Genomic DNA, 17,323 nt, shown 5'->3' on the forward strand with positions numbered 1-17,323 from the left:
AATAAAAAAAATGAATTGGCGTGATGGGGTGTTTTTACACTTCTATACCTAATTGGTTAAGACTACCACTGCCATTTTGTTCAGGTCATAGATTATAAAGTGAGGAAAAAACTATTGCAATGATTTAGTTGAGGGTTATATATAGACAGGATTTTCCTAAACTAATTCCTCATTAGAGTGAATGGCTTTGTTATTTTTTTTGAAAAAAATATTTTTGTGATATTTGAATTGCCTTTGATGGAGAATCTGTCTCAGTTCTAAGAAAGTTGTTTCAGTAGTTAATCATTCTTATTAAAGAGAGAAAGAAAAAAAGGAAATCAAAGTATTGTCTTTCTTCAAATTGGAATTGCTTTGTCTAAATTTTTAAGCTATCACATCTTATCAGTCCTTTTTCAGGTAAAGGAATTAACCTATCCTCTGCCTGCTTTTTCCCAGATTTGACTGAGAGGATATGATCAAGTCCACTTTAACCCTCCCTCTGATATGCTATAGACACTGAATTCCTTCAGTCCTTGGCTATTACGTTTTCCAATCTGTTGTCCTCTGTTCCCAAGAAACCTCTCCGATTTTTTTTCACTTGCATTTGTCAACTCTCTGGGCTGACACTAGGCATGGTGTTCCTGTTGTCATTCCAAAATGACATTGTCACGGCCAAATACAGGCCTAATATAATATCTCTACTTGTTATTTCCAGGTTGTACTTTTAGGAAATATATAACTCATTTTGATAGTGATGTCATATTATCAGAAGCTCATTTAAAGATGATCTCTAGTCACATCCCTAAATTTTTTTGTAATTTTGCTTTCCAGGAAAGAATTTTCCATCCTATTGCTAGTGCTTGCTGCAGTGTCTGATCTTCAAAGGAGTGCAGAAAGTTAGAATTCAGGAAAATATTTAAAATCTTCAAAATGTACCTCCTAATGTGACTATTTAAAATCCATTAAATAACTAGATAGCCTGTGCTCTACCTCAGGATGCTTGATTTAGTAATAATTCAATGAAATTTTATGGTGTGCATGATGTAGAAGATGAGACATCATGGCTATAATGATGCTTTCTCCTATTACCGCTTCTGTTTAAAGTAGAATAAAATAACATAGTTGGGAGCAACATTTCTGGTGCTGTTAGGGTGTCTGACAGAATCAGAGTGCAGATATTGTTATACTGCTGCTTAAAAGTAGATATGTTTTAATTATATTTCCATCACTTTGTTAAGCTTATTTTAGTGGAATTTTGAGTCAATCAGCTAGAAATTATTCTTTCCTGTTGCAATGCAAATATTAATACTCTTCCAAATCTCCAATGAAATGCAACTTTTCTGAAACTGGAATTTAATTTTTGTTTTTTCATTTTTCATTCATTTTTAGCTTCCCAATGAAGATACTGAAATATTTTTGAATGCCTCACAGTGCTTATTATTGCTGGTTCAGCTGTATGGAGGGAACAATCAGGACAGTATGTCTCCAGAAAACATGGACAGCTTTGCTGAAGTCCTGAAGTCCAAAAAAGATACACGAGAACTTAAGCTTTTGTTGAAAATTGTAAAGAGACTGGTGAGTTGACATCTAACCTTTTTCAAAGTCTTCATGTTTCTTTTATATAACTTAATAATTTTTGAGCTAGTTTTTGCCCTCTTAAAGGAAAAAATATTTTAAAATAATTTTAAAAACAAAATATGTTAAATTGAATATCATGTCTTTAAATTCCACTTTTCTGGAGAAGATAGCTTTCTCCACTTAAAACCTCTTTCAGAAATGATTGTAGGACCTCTCCTATTTCAGTTAACCATTCACCTGTTTAAATAACTCATGCTATTTTTATATTTGTTTAGTATTTCAGCTCTATAAGGTATTGAAACCATTTTCTGAATGGCTTCCGGAAGAGCTAACCTTGTAGCATTAAATATGTGTTCAGACACACAGTGGTTTATTTCACAGTGAATAAAAGGCTGTTTTTTACTTGGAATAGGTTTGTGCATGGGCTGTTGAGTTCTCATACTCACGGAGCTATAGGGACCACTTGTGCTGGAGTGGCTGTAATGTGGAGAGCCAGGCAGTGAGAATCATGCAGGGGCTTATTTTGGTGATGTTATTGACATGTAGGAGGTTCACTCTGTCATGCTGCAACACTGTGGAATGACAGCAGCTTATGTCTTTCAGGTAGCTTAGGAAGGAAATCTTTTGGTATCTGTAGCATTCTCCCAGATAATACTATAGGCTTTTATCTTGAAGTGTCTTAAGAAGCTTTGCCTGCATTGTCAACAACCTTGTGTTGTTTGAGTGCTTTATCCTTTATTCTCCAAAAGCAGGAGCTTTCAGGTAAAAGAGGGTAACTGCCCCAGCGTAAGAGGCAGGAGAGCCTTCCATTTTACAAGTGCAATGCTGACTAGTAGAGTAAGACCATAATCCATGGCAGCAGGAATTAAAAGGAAGCAACTCCCTTGTAGAGATTTCAGAGATATCACAGGAAAGTAAACACCATTCCCTTCTTCCCTGTTTTGCCCAGCCCTATCTTGCCCTGAAAGAAACATGAATATATAAAATTAAAGTTGATATGATATTTAAAATTCTAAAGATACTTTCCATTAATTTTAGCTTGTGCCTCTGCTTCTCTTTCTAAACAATTGTTGTGATGCATAGAAATGGCTTTTGCTTTTCTCCAAAAGCAATATGAGCGAAAAGGCAACAAAATGTGAGGGAAGGAAAGAGAAATGAGGCTGCAATTATACATATCTAGATTATTTCATTTTAGCATAGCTACAGACTTGTTTATTTCTCTCCATTTTGAGGCCTAGTGTTCAAAAGTTGTCCTAGTGTGCAGGATACTTAACACAGAAAGTTCTATTGACTATTTTAAGAGAACAAAGCTATGCTGTCACCTTTTGAACCTTGCAAGTTCCTGTACTTTAAGTTCCAGCACTCTTTTGTATACCTGGTCCTTGTTATTTATAACATCAGGCATAGATTTTTCTGTAATTATTGTAATGAGATCATACAATTTCTTTTGAAAACAGGGTTCATAGATAATTTGACAGATTATTTAATAAATCGTATGTTATTTCTCTAAACCTTAAAAAAGTCCTGTTCAGAGGAGATTATTATCTTGTCAAAATTGTCGTAATCACAAAAGACATTGAAATATAATCATATCTATTTAAGAAGGATTCAGCCCACATCAACTGAATTTAAAAGCCTAGAGCACTGTTTTTCTTTTTAATATCTGAGCAATATTTTAATAGAGGGATCAGTACATGCGCCAATTTTTATTGTTGCCAATCAGTGCTTATACAGAGCAACTTTTCAATTTGTGGTTACATTGCTGGTACAGGCACAGGTATTGCTTATGTAAGACAGGAACGTACAAAAAGAGCTCCATGTGGTTATGCTACAGATGCCTTTGTAGCATGTATTGCTGCAAATATGGAGGGGAATAGCAGTGTGACTATTTAACCTTTACCCAAGTGTTTTACATGATTGCAGTGAGACAGCGGAGGCAGATATATCAATTTCAGAGTCTTCAGTTTAAGGCATATCAGAGCACTTGTTGACATACAAGATGTCCTTACCTTGATGAAATGGAATCTGGTATCTATATGTTGTTATAACTTAATGAGTAAACCACCGTATTTTATTTCCAGTGGGTGGAAGGTTTTTTGAAAAAAGTCGGAGATTTGAGTTTGTAGTGTTGTTTTGTTCAGGTTTTTAATGATCATTGTCAAATTTGACCAGGAAATTGACTTCAGGGCAATATAAACTTCTTGCAGTACTTCCATCACTAATTGTTTTCCTACAGTTTTGTTGCATGCATTTCTTAAACAGAAATAAAGATACAGGCCAGACTTTGTACAGACTTAATACCGAAATCACTATGAGCATACCCTTTTATAAGATTTATTTTGCTGTAAAAAGGAATCATTAAGAGAGAAAATATGCTTCGGGTTAACTTTTGTAACTGTGTAAGTAAAGATCAACTAAAAGCTTTAAAGAGGCAACATTGACTGTCTTCTTTCTGCTTTCTTTATAACTGCCTCTTAGCTTTCAAAGCTTTGGGCTCTGTCAAGCACAGGTTAACCTGCTTTTTTACAAGAATGTTCTCTCACTGCCACTGATACAATGAACAGAAACTTAATAAAAATTATTTAATTGAGGAACAGGGTTTGGAGGTTATTTTTCCTTCAGCCTTTGCACTAACTCTCTTGTTCTGATTGCTTCATCTTGGGTTAGACAATGCTGCTATTCAGATATACTTCATCTTTTTTAGAAGCATTTTTGTAACTGATTGATGACATCAGAAGAGTGATCTCTCGCTTTTTTAGTTCTGGAAACCTCTCCTACCACTTGTCATAGAAATCACTATCTCATTGTTTCATCTTTTCTGTGAAGACATAGCGCATCTTATTATGAGTCCAGTAAATTACCTAGATCAAAATATATATTTTTTTATGAAGCAGGAGAATTTTTCATTTGGGAAGCAAGTAGTTGAGGTTTGCCTGCTTTATTGAAAAGTTTTTAATTTCTTTTTTCTACCAGAGGAAAAAATCTCTCTGCCATCCCAATTTATCATCTAGTATGTAATGTAAAGGCATTTTTTATAGAACTAGCCAATATCTTTCTACTGGACACATAATCGCTGTGGGATTACAGCTCGGTACTCACAAATAAATTATTTCAGCTTTCAGAACAAGAGAACACTCTTTCTTACTTCCACGTAGTAATAAGGAAAAATCCCTCTGAGAAAAATGAGTAAATATTAGGCTTTCTGCATGACAGTAAGAGGGAACTTTTTTCCATGACTTTTCCCATATATACTATTCAGAAAGGATATTGAGTTCTACCTAAATCACACCTTTTCCTCCTGATTTTCTAGACTCTCATTTTCACTAATTTGGGTTTCATAAGTGTCAAAAAGTTTTTCATCTTTTTTTTTTTTTATTGTGAACAGCTAAAACATTTAGGACGTCATGTACATGTCCTATACCCCATGAGAATATGTACAAGGATTTCTTAAATCATTTTAGGCTGTGTAGTAAAGACATTAAGGCTAGAATGATATTATATGAACTGTGGCAAAAATCCATAACATTCATAAACTTCATTGTAGGACTATTGAACTCTGATTTGATTTCCCTGCTATTTTGAGCCATAGCAAGAGCAGCACTATGTACCTGCAGGCATATGTACTACCCTTTTTCAAATGTACCAAAACCTGGGGAACCACTGATCACTATGTCTAAGATATCATTCAAATTATGGGGTTCTTAAGTGTTTCTGTCAAGTAGATTAGCAATGATATCATCCTCAGTTTTTGCTGCATTTGTTCTCTTGAATAGACAGCTCAGTGTTTGTATATAAAAATGTATGTGTATATTTTTACTGCAATTACTACAGATTAGATCCTTGTTATATTAATCCCTGATCATGCATTATGAAGACATTTGGAGCTTGGAGAGATACACAGTCCAAGTACACAAATGTTTGATTTAGAGTAGCAGTTCTGCAATCCCTCAGTAAGTTGAACTTCTTGGTGGAGGTTTGCTCCTCAGTAGATATGTTCCCACTAGTATATCTATAGGGAACTTCCCTCAAAGAAGGTAAAGTAAAATCCCAAGAGTTTCTCAGATAGCATCCCATTTGCAGCTTCAGCTCCAAGGACTCAGTGCCAGAAGGAGGTGCTTATGCAGCAATTCCCAGAGGTGTCTGTTTTCCCATGGTCTTAAAAGGCTGTGGAAACCTGTTGGCATATCTCCTGCTGAGGGAACACAACACTCAAATAATCTCAAATTAGCTGGAGAAAACTTTTTATGCGTCTTATTCCTGATCTGAATCTTTTAAGTGGCCTGTAATTAATTTCATTAGTTGCTAAACTAATCCATAATATTACATTGCTCTAAGGAATAATTTTATGACAGCTATGTTTGTTACACTGTGAAGACAATACTCACTTGTGGGTTGCTGACATGCATAGATATATTCACTATAAATAAACAAGTTTTCTTGAAATTGTACATAATTTTTATATCCAGATGACTCTCACAGGAACAATTTCTGTCCTTCATTAGTGTTAATTTCTTATTTTCAAGTTATTACCAAACCTGCATCCGTTCTTTATAGACCATCTTTTGTTGGCTTCAGTCTGCAAGGGTAATATCCTTAAGACACTACCTTTGCGTATATGTTAAAAGGGAGCGTTTCATTAGATACAAACAATTTAGATCCTCCCAAATAATGAAGAGGCTAATCAGCATTAGGCAGATCATAACAAGATGTGTTGCTCAAAATCCTTTGAAATAAATACATGGGAAGGAAAATTCACCTTCACCCTTGCCACTGTGTGACGAAGCTCCATCTTTTTGCACATTCAGGCAGGGGTGTTTTTTTAATAGTTTCAATGCAATTGGAGAGAATGTCCAGAGATGAGAGATGGGGAAGCCTCCAGCTCCCACAGTAACTTGGCAGTCTTCTGCCATGGTGCTTTCAGGCTAAGCCATACCCTGACACAGGGGCAGCAAGGGGAGTGGTGAAATTGTCCTGTCTCCAGGGGCAAGTGATACTGTTCTCCTCTCCTCCTCCACTGGGTTTTCATCTAGTTGCAAAGTAAGCTCCTAGTGTGGCTTTTTTGAGTTTTTCCTATGGTTTGACCTAAGTGCAGTCTAATGACACTTTTAAAATAAAAAATGTTACAATGTTCCTGATGAATATGAACAGTCTGCAGAGGTATCTGTGAGTTAGATTGCTGGGCCAGGCCACTGCTATTGCTCAGGAAGCATTACATTCAATTTTACAGTAAAGGTTTAAGAAAATTTGGTTTAAATTACTCAAAAGATGAATGCAGCTAATCACAACTATTCTAATACAACTTAAACAACAGATAAAACATTATTTAAATAGAATGAGTATAACTAGTATAATTTAAACAAATTCATTGTTTGATGGGTATAGTTCTCCTGTGGCACAGCCCCTATGCAACAATTTATTGTTTACCAGAAAGAAAATTGAACCAATATTGATTAATTTATCTGAGTAATTTGGATTTCTTTGTTATATAAGTCTTACTGAACCTGAACTTTTTGTTCAGTTTGTAATGTCATACAGGCTCTACCAAATGCTCATGGAAATGAAATATTGTACTTCTACTATTAAAACCTGATAGAATTAATTTTTTTTTTTATTTTTTTTTTTTAAGCTTAGTAAAGCATTTTCAGTAGCTGGGAGGAAAACAATTAATCGGTGTGATTTTTGTGTAGTCAAAACTTAATAATATTCCAGTTTGTTGTCTTGCATTCTACAAGCAATACCAGGTCCTAATATATGTATTATTTCATCTATAATTATATGCTTGCTAATAAGGATAACATAGCTTTTCCAAAAACACTTTTAAAAGTTCTGCATGAAAGTTATTTGTGTGTCTAGTAATACTTAGGATATCCAGATGTGAGAGATGCTGAAGTTGATTTACATTTGAGATCCCATGACATTCTTTATAGTACTACACATGGTTAATTTTACATGGCCTAACTAGATTCTGATTATTGAAATCCCAGACATAGTTTTTCACTATGGGTCTCATAAGAATTTTCATTTTCAATCTGAAACTATTAGATACCGTTTTACCTTGGAGGCATGTGCATGTTTCATCTGTGTGCCTGCCTTACGGAGTTTGTGAAGGGCTTACTTCAGGCTCGCTTATACTTTGAGAAACTCATAGACTGTTTTCAGGATGCTTAGTAGTAGGGCAATATGCTAGCAGTGTCCTTGACTTTTTGTTTGACATTTGCATTCTATGCTTTCTACTGAAGAAGAGGGAAGAATAGTTTGGTACTTAGATTTACACACTTGGTGAGAGCACTGATAGAATTTTAATAGGCCTTTTCCATTTCTGATGGCCTTCCTTTTAATTTAGCTTTTTGATTTTTATAATAATCTTATTTTGGTTGGCCAGAATTCTTAAGCACAGCATTCTAAAGTTAAATACTGATGGGGTTTGTTCTAGTGTTTATCTTTCTGTCTTAAGAAATGAAACAGAATGGGTATCTATGAGTAAGTCTCAGTGACTGATGTAGTCCCTGGAATTCTTATCTTCTTCCATCTTGTCACTTTGGGTCCTGTCCAGAAGCTCTGTAGCTGATACCAGATTAGAGAAAACTTTGCTATTTTGCACTAGATGGTACAGGAATGCTCTGCACTTTTTTGTTTTTTTTTTTTTTTTTTGGGGTTTTTTTTTTTGTTTGGTTTGGTTTGGTTTGGTTTGGTTTTTGGGTTTTTTTCTTCTTCTCATAGAAAAAGCAATGTTTAAATCTTGATAAGATTGTCCAGAGTTATGGAATCGCTTATTTCTGCCTACGTCAGAATCCTGTTCTGCTGTAGTACATCTCTGACTACATTTGCTGCATCAAATGAGATGTAGGATAATATCAGTTCTGTGGCTGAGAAGGCTGGGATGGTGAATGGTAGAGCTGCTAATTCACTTTATGTGATATGGTCTATATCGCTGTGTATCTATAACTACCACCACAGTATTTTGTATGTGCCTTGGGATATTTTTCAAAGTGTCAAGAAACTTTTAGCAGCTGTGAGAATCAAAATTTTATTTTAATTGGATCTAAGGTGAGATGTTTGTTTTTGTTTGTTTGTTGTTTTTTTTTTTAACTGCAGTTAATTGGAGCCACAAAGCCTGTTGTATCAAAAATACTAGACTTTGTGGAACCTGTGCTAAAATCATGGTCCTCAGATAACATTTTAAGAGAATCTATCAACACCAATAAAATAGGATTGAATTATTAAAATATTCTCTGAGCTTGAATTTTAATACCAAGTTGCACAGATTTCCATGTTCTGTAGCATTAATGGGAGCATATGACCTTTAGGTACTGCTTTCATAATTATTATAACTGAATTTCAGTAGTCTGTAGACTGGGACCTCATTGTGATTAGCTCAACCCAAGCATAGTAAAAAATAATTTCTTGCTTCAGAGAATAGTCCAGCTTGTTTCCTGTATTCAGAATAGGATCAAGGAATGGCCTGAGAGTGACTTTCCCTAATAGGAAATATTTTGACTCAAAATTACCGTCCTGGGTAAAACAGATAATTGAGCAGTGATAGTTCTGTGCAAGCAGGTATGAATGTTTGACTAGTTGATTACTAATATAAAATAATCTTCATTTTATTAAAAATTTAAATTCTTATGGTCACAGGAGTATTTTAAAATCCTTAGTCTTTATGTGAAGTTGTTTCCTGAAACTAAAAAAGCTTCAGAAGATTTTGGTTACCAGGGCTGAAGATGAGATACAGTTACATGTAAAATGGTTTACTGTTACTTTTTGCAAACTTTTATTGCAAACCCTTCAACAAGATCTCCCTTTTCCATTACATCTATCCTCTTTCTCAATCTTGCTGACACGTTTACTAAAGGTGAAACAGACTCTTACATTTCATTGTGTCAGAAAATTTTAACTACAATGTACCAGGATGAAATCTAAAGTAGGAATTAGATTCCCTGCTGAAGAGGAGTGCTCCTTCCTTTGATATCTAAGTCACCTAGTAGTGGACAATCAGAGTAAAAGGTCTTGACATGACCTCTTTGTTAATCCTCATTGCTCCCTTATTTTCCTTGTCAATGTTTCTTTCTATTGAAACATTAAAACTATGGAAAATCTATTGAAATCTATTGATTTTTAACTTCTACACTTTAACAAGGCATTGAGCAAATATTAGCTGTGCTTCAGTTGTCTGTATCCTTGCTGTCTTCATCTTATAAGACTGGAGCATTGCTGAAAAGCTGATTTGAAAAGCAAGTTTCCAAAAACTTGCCATGAGCAAATTTGCAGGTCATACAGAGCTTGATTTTAAAAACAGTGTGTGGATGCAGATAAATGGGGAATAAAGTTGGAATGCTTTTATTGGAGAGGGAGACAGTCCTTGGCCATCAGGCTGTGAAGATGGGGCACTCTGAGGAACGCAAATTAGGCAAAGGAAACAAAAAGCCTGACAAGGAATTTCAGATACAGGTTGTCTGTCTGATGGAAACTGAGTAAAAATATAGAAGTGCCACAAAGGTATGCTGGTTGTGGCAATGACACCAAGCAATATGACCATTTAGAGCAAAATGGTGGCACAGTTTAAGAAAGATCAAAGAGGAAAATTACTTTTTAGAAGTGTCAGTCAAAACCTAAGCACAGTGGAAGAAAGCAAAATACTTAATTTTTTTTCCTGGGTATCTCATGCAACTAATGGCTGGTTAATGCATTTGTTAACAAGTACCTACTTCTAAGGTTCCCCAACAGAAAGCTTATGCTCCTCACAGGCTAATCCCTGACAATGGTGATTGTATCTGCACTTTATGAGCATGGTTCTCCACAATTTCAGATAACTGTGGTCCGTGTAAGTATTTTGAAACAAGGTTATGTTTAAAAATAGTGTCTGTGTACACTGAGGTTAGGTTTTCAGTAGATTTCTACAGCAACTGACCCCCCTCTCCAAGTTCAAAGTGTTTCAACCCAGCATCTTCAGTGATGTAACATCAACATTTTAAATTATGAAGGCTCTACTAGTTAAACATTTATAAAGTTCCCAGTGCCATCATTTCTTTAAACTATTAAAATGCTGTTTTTATATGAACATCATTATAAATTTATAACAAACATAATTTGTGGTGATGCAGTGTTCTATGGGTTGTGAATTGCTGTCCTAAATTTCACACGGCAGATGCTTTCTCTGGGATGCAGTGCCTCGTTGATGAGTTCATATGATGCAGCATAAGGGTATCTCACTATTTGCATTCCACCTCTACTCTGCTTGTAAAGCTTGCTTTTTCAGACCACTCGAGGCATTTTAAGAGTGTTGAAGTTGACACACAATTCTCAGTCTTGTCAAAAGCCTATGATTACCTAAATACTTTAATATCAGTAAAAGAGTAATTCCTCCAGAAATATGTAATGCTCATTAGTTATGAATCAACAGATGCATGTCATTTCACATCATCCAATAGCTCCAGTGATTGAAAATATTTTTTTTAAGGATTTATATGGGTGTACTTAATTGCAAAAGAACTGCTTTGGAGCATAACCCCAGTGTACATTGAAAAGTCAAAATGGTACATTCCATAGTGCATATTTTACCTCATGGATGAAAATCTGATTTTTGTGCTGTAAATCATTGGAAATTATAATGTATAGAGTTACTGCATATTAGACACACATCAGAAAAAGATAATCTAAAGCAAAACCTGCCCCGGCTATGTTAAACACAATGCACATATAAAAATCTGCCATGTATACAGGATGTAATGCATGTATATGTGATATGAGGGACATATGCTAAACAGTGGAATCTACCAGACTAATAATTTAAACAAAAAAACCCATTATTTGTAACAGCAATTTACTATTGTCCCCTTTCATCACTTAAAAATAGAAGAAAGAGTCAAGGGAGAATACCCTTTGCTCATTCTGACTGAGTACTTCCTTTGTGCCTTTTCATGCAAGAGGCCAGTGTTTCCAGGGAAGTGACAGCACAGGGCTCTCTATGTGTCCTCTGGGCAGAGGTTTTCCCTGCAATGGGCTTGGGGAGATAGAAAGGCAGAATTTCACAAGGGAGTTTGGGCATGGTGCTGCTTGTCCTTAGTGCTGGAGCAGAAAAGCTCTGCAGAGCTTACTAGAAAAGCAGCTTTTGTCAGCTGTAAAATTTTATGTAAGAGTCGTTATTGAGTAGTAGTAGTTTTATTTTCATTAGAGTCTGCACAAAGCAGGTTAGAGTTAAAATCAATGTCAGGTTAATCTTTTACAATCGAATAATTCCCATGGAAATGAGTATGTTAACACAACCTCATACAGCTACTTTTATGCAAGGTACTACCAGTATTTAAATAATTTTTAGCATATGTGATAAAACAGCAGGTGTCCATAAAGCATAAAAGGAATTGTGGTTTATAAAGATCAGGGCTCTCTTGTAATTTTAAGCCATTAGTACCGTTTACTATTTGCAATATAAATGGGGGTGTATTCACAAAATGGTACACTATATATACTTTCAAAGTCCATAACTCTAAGATGGCTAGGAGTAGTTTGTGCAACACATATCAGTCAGTTATGTGGGAGCTTGACTCTGCTAATATAGCAATATTTCTTTTAGCTTGGTGAGGAAAATTCTTATTGCTGAATAAAATTACAGGTGTCATTGAAAGACCTAAGTAATATACCTTCAGAATTGCTGGAGTGGACTGTTGCTCCACTGAAGAGTTTTGATGGCATCAGAGATGCTCATGCAATTTATTCATGTAATTGTAGTTCCAAGATGAACAATGTATTACATTTTGAAAGTGCTGTTATTTAATCATGATTGATTTTATAGTCTCTTCTAGTGTCTATATCACCATTATATTTGATAGGATTTTTTACTTGACATGTCTTATTCTACATTTCCGCCTCGAGTTAAATAGTTTTGATTCTTCACTCCATTCCTCAGTTCCAGATGCCCCTGTTTTTTTTCTTGAAACCTACTTTTTTTTTTTTTTTTTTTTTTTTTTTTTCCTTTTAAATGAAGCTAAAATAAATGGATTTTGGAGATGGGAGAACATTTTTTAACAAAAATGTTAAAATGCCTTCTTGCATCTTGCATTTTGACCACTGCAGATTTCAACAGAATCTTATTTTCCCTCATGCAGCTTCATACTTCAGTTTTGCATAGCTATTTATGATCTCAAGAGCACATAATTGCATTAGCATACACTTATGGGCTTGTGTGTGTGCACCTATTAGGCTTATATACTCTTCTGTAATCCTTTTAAATTTTCTCATTAAATTACTATTTATCCTGTTTTTTAGTATTTCTATCTACATAATGGCTAAAAGTTTTTAAAATTTTAAGGATTTAAAATAGCTTAATTTTTCAAACTTAGTTACAGAGATTCCTAAGGAAATTTAATTTCCTGGAAGTACTAATTACTTACTCATGAATATCAGACCTACAAAAGATTTGGCTGCCAAAGTCATTAGGTATTTTAAATCCTTGTCCTTTATGTCTCTTATAAAAGGATTGAAAAAGAGACCAAAGAGCTGATGAAGGACCAGAAATATCATGGGATATGAAGTATTTTGTTTAACAATTTTAATTATATTAAAGTTCCCTCAGTTGTACATTTCAAGAAGACAAAATATAATGAAGTAGGATGCCCTATTATGAGACTAAGTTATCTGGAAAGCCTGATAGTCGTCCTAAAAACAAAACTAGAATCAGTCAGCTTTCAGGTTGTGAAGCTTGTATCTGTCTTTTTTCCTCACTCTCCTTTTAACAAATTGTTTTAAATGAGAGATGAACCCAGTAATGATATAATCAAGCTTTTGACACATGAAGTTCAAATAGCTTTGAAATGAGGTGAACCAGATTTGTCTATCCCTACTAGAAAATAAAAGCACCCAAACATCAATCTGCCAAGATTGTTTTATTCAATTTTTCCCTAATACCTTGTAGAGTACTTCAAGAACTTAAAAAATTATGATACTTCTATTTGAACTTGGATGAGAAAGTGGAATACAAATGTAATTGCTCTGACAGTGATTTAATGACCCTGGAACATCTGGGAGTAAGGCCAGGTGCAGAGAACAGTGTCAGGATGTGGATTGGAATGTGAAGGGAGCAGCATTGACTACTGCTTAACACCTGTATGTGAGAAAGAAAAATAATGATGTCTTGGAATGGGTAGAGGTGAGAAATGAAAGGAGTGATGAACACTCTCTTAATCTCTTGGCAGCACTGCAGTTCTGAATGTAATTCCCAAACAATATGGAACACATTAGATTTTGAGACTACTGAATTTTAGTGTGATAAGAATCTCATGTCCTGCTCTGTACAGCCTGTTCCCTCTGTAGTGCTGCTTTGATCCACCCAACCTACTGGGTGTCCAGCTTGCAGTCTTTCTGTCCCAGACGAAAGGAAAAAAAGAGGTTAGAGTTTTTGTTACTTCTCATGTAGCTTTCTTTTCTCCCCTCTGATGGACAGGGATGTATCTCCTACTCTGCTGCAAAGAAAATGGATCAGAGCTGGACTTCTATGTTATAGTGTCCAAAGTGGGGAATGCACTTCAGTGAAGCAGTGTGTATTCTGAAACACTGTAGGGAATGAGAAGGGGCAACAAAACCATGATGAATTATAGTGTCATCATTGGATGAGGTGTTCTAGGGATGCTTTTCTAACCACAATCACATTAATAGTGAGAACAGCAAGTTACTTGAACCCTGATCAAAAAGACTCAATAGCACAATATTTAGCAGTATCATGCTAATGTCATGTGGGACACAAATGGTATAGCACATCAGTTTGTTTTAAGGAAAGCAAAAGGAGTGTTTCTGTTCCAAACAGAAAACAAGCCAATATACATGAAACAGCTGGACAGCAGTTGGTCCTACACTAATAAAGCAGCTGTAGGTGAAGAGGCCTTTGCACCTCCCAGTCTTCCATGAGCCCAACTGCTCTGCAACGCTGCCAGTGCAGACGCATTCACCCACGCAGTGAGCTCCAGCATCCAGGTTCCTCCATGCTCCAGCCAGACCTGAGGCCACACTTGCACTACAGAAAGTATGTGTGACTGGCCTAGGGGCCACTGCAGATGCAAGCACTGCCTTTGTGTCTCAAGCTGTGGTCTTGGTTTTGTCTGGAAAATTAAAGACATGTAACTGGGAGAATCGATCTGATAAAAGAAGTGAGTTTGTATCACTTGTTTGGCTCAAAGGACTCTTTCTTCTTAATTGTTTTCTGGACAACCATTCTTTTTTGGTGCTGTGTCTTAGCACTAGTCAGAGCTGAAATAATTTGTCAGACTAGGAAAAATTATTTCAGACCAAACAAATATATTTCCTAATGCCAAGTGCAGAACAAAGGCTGGGAGAGAAGGGAAACTTGTCCATACTTAGTTATATATATATGCAGATGTAAGAAAGACCAGCCCTTAAATTCAGTGATGGTGCCGGAGTTGCACATTTTAGCTTTCAGTTCATCACTACAACAAACCTGAAGAAAAATTCAGGGAAACAGGTTATATATTTCTTCCATAATTAATATATTGCTAGATACAATGTTTGAAATATTGAGGTGCTTTATGAGAGAGTTGTCACAGCTTTCATATAAAAATAGAAAAATCAAATAAAGAAAAGTATAATATTTTCTGCCACTCAAATGGCTTTCAAAGCTCATTATTTTTGAGTTATTTTCCTGACATTAATCTTTTCACTAAAACTATGTGGTTGAAAATAGAGGGATAATTAGCATTTGCCCATTTATGAGAAACTGCTAGTGACAGAAGTTTATTTATTGTTGTGTACAATTAAAATATGATGTGAACACATGAGAATTTACATTAAAACAAGATTACAGCTTGTCAGCAGTTTCCTTTGTTCAGCTATGTGTTTATTAGGCTACAGCTGCTCACCTACTTTTATATAACTTTATAGTGATACCAACATATTCATTATTGGAGATGTCTAAACCAGTTTTATTACACAACATACAAAGCAAAAATATATCTGATATAATCTGTTAAAGAATTAGATCTGTAAGTAAGATTATATACCAACAGGAAAAAAAACATTCTTGTTTCATCTCTTTATTGTTTTAGGTTTGTTTGGGGTTTGTTTTTTTTGAATTTATTCCTTGCAGTAAGTGTTGTTTATACATAGCACCTAGGATGATTTATGTAGATTATTTTGCTGGCTTATTTGAACAACTTCATGCATCTGCAAATAAACAACTTGAAACCTGTCAGAAAAAAAGCAGACACATTTTTTTCCTAATTCTGTCATTATACAAAGTGGTTTCTGCAGTATAACAGTTGGTATTAGTATATATATTTAAGGACCTTTGGGACTCATAGTCCCATTACTGGGAGTTTCAGCAGTAAGTTCCTTGGCATAGATAAACCATGGTGGGAGGTCACAGCAAATGACACTTTTACAGCTCCTGTAACTGGATGGGTGGTGTTTCAGAGCCTACAAAATGGAAAGCAAAAGTTTTGACTGTCATTAATACCCTACTGACACACAACATCCTAAAGGAAAGCAAAGCAAGATACTTATTTCTTTCTGGCCTGGAGGAGATGTGATCAAGCATAGAGGAGCTGTTAGTAAGTCCAAATAAGAAATTTTAAAAGAAAGTTCTAGGAACCTTTCTACTCTGAAAAGTTTTGTGCTTTTGGGAGCAAAATAGGGTCATCATGTCTTCAGTGTACCTAGGGGCTGACATACCAGCATTATTAACTTGTGCTACAATGGTTCATACTGTTCTCCAGTCAGAGAAAATACTGGTCCTATTAATTTCACAGTTTTCTTTTTTTGTCACTACGTGCAAGTCCAGCTACTTTATGAACTTTCTGAGAAGATGGGTATCAACTTGCTCAGCTTTCATGCTTGCTCCATGTCTTCTGTAGCTGTAAACGTTATTTCTGTGTAAAGGGTTTTATTTCTCATACTTGGGACTGTGTGTAAACACAAAGTCATAGTCCGTGACTTTGACCAGAATCTTCTGGATCAGAAGCAGGATGAATACAATGGACAAACACTTTGGTCACTAACAAAATTAAGATTTCAAGCATATACTTCAAGTTCATTAATATGAACAGAAAGAACTGTGCATAAGTATTTTCTTCTGACTTTCCTTATGGGAAGCAAATTTCCTCTCTTCAACTTGTTAGTATCTTTTTAAAGTTTCTTTTCATCGTTACCACCTCATTTGTTACTTTTGCTTCAGATGGAAAAGTAGCAAACTCTTATGTGTTTGGGAAGTGTTCAGATACTGCTAGAGTTATGACAGTAGCCAACCCAGCATGCTCAGCAATTGAATGCTTCCTGCTGCTTCAGTATGCACTGCTTCAATTACTAGTATTTTTGGGTGGGAGATTTCGGGGAAAGGGATCTATCTTTCCTTTCTGTTACTTCTGCTACAACTTCCTTTGGAGAAAAGTTTCCCGAGTCCTGTGAAGTCTCACTGCCCTGTATGAACTTTCAAATTCAGTTTAAATGCCAAGCAGCATTTACAACTGTGGTCTAGATACACTTCTGATTTTAATGTAATATTTCTGCCATTTTTATCTAAATGTAATATCATTGACATTGATTTAAATGGATTATGTTCTCATAAATTATTGTTTCATTTACATTAAATAGTTTATGGAAGAATATCTTGATATTCTAATGCAAAAATTATGGTGCTTCTAGTTAACTAATTAGAGGTGTCAGTAATTTTCTAGAATTATATCACATACCACATAATCATCTCCTTACAGTACTTTCCTAATTCTAATCTCAAAACCATTGAGCTGAGTATGTGGGCAGACTCTTC

General features: G+C 35.3%; 1 protein-coding gene across 1 annotated transcript in view; it reads left to right on the top strand.

Annotated features, from left to right (window-relative positions):
- ULK4 (unc-51 like kinase 4) overlaps positions 1-17,323 on the top strand; it is a 213,386-nt gene that overhangs the window by 158,094 nt on the left and 37,969 nt on the right. The window contains exon 36 of the mRNA XM_058833617.1: positions 1,369-1,554. Within this exon, the coding sequence (XP_058689600.1) occupies positions 1,369-1,554 (186 nt within the window). The remainder of the gene's footprint in view (positions 1-1,368; positions 1,555-17,323) is intronic.

The sequence above is a fragment of the Poecile atricapillus genome, chromosome 2, assembly GCF_030490865.1.
Source record: "Poecile atricapillus isolate bPoeAtr1 chromosome 2, bPoeAtr1.hap1, whole genome shotgun sequence".
Lineage (NCBI taxonomy): Eukaryota > Metazoa > Chordata > Aves > Passeriformes > Paridae > Poecile > Poecile atricapillus.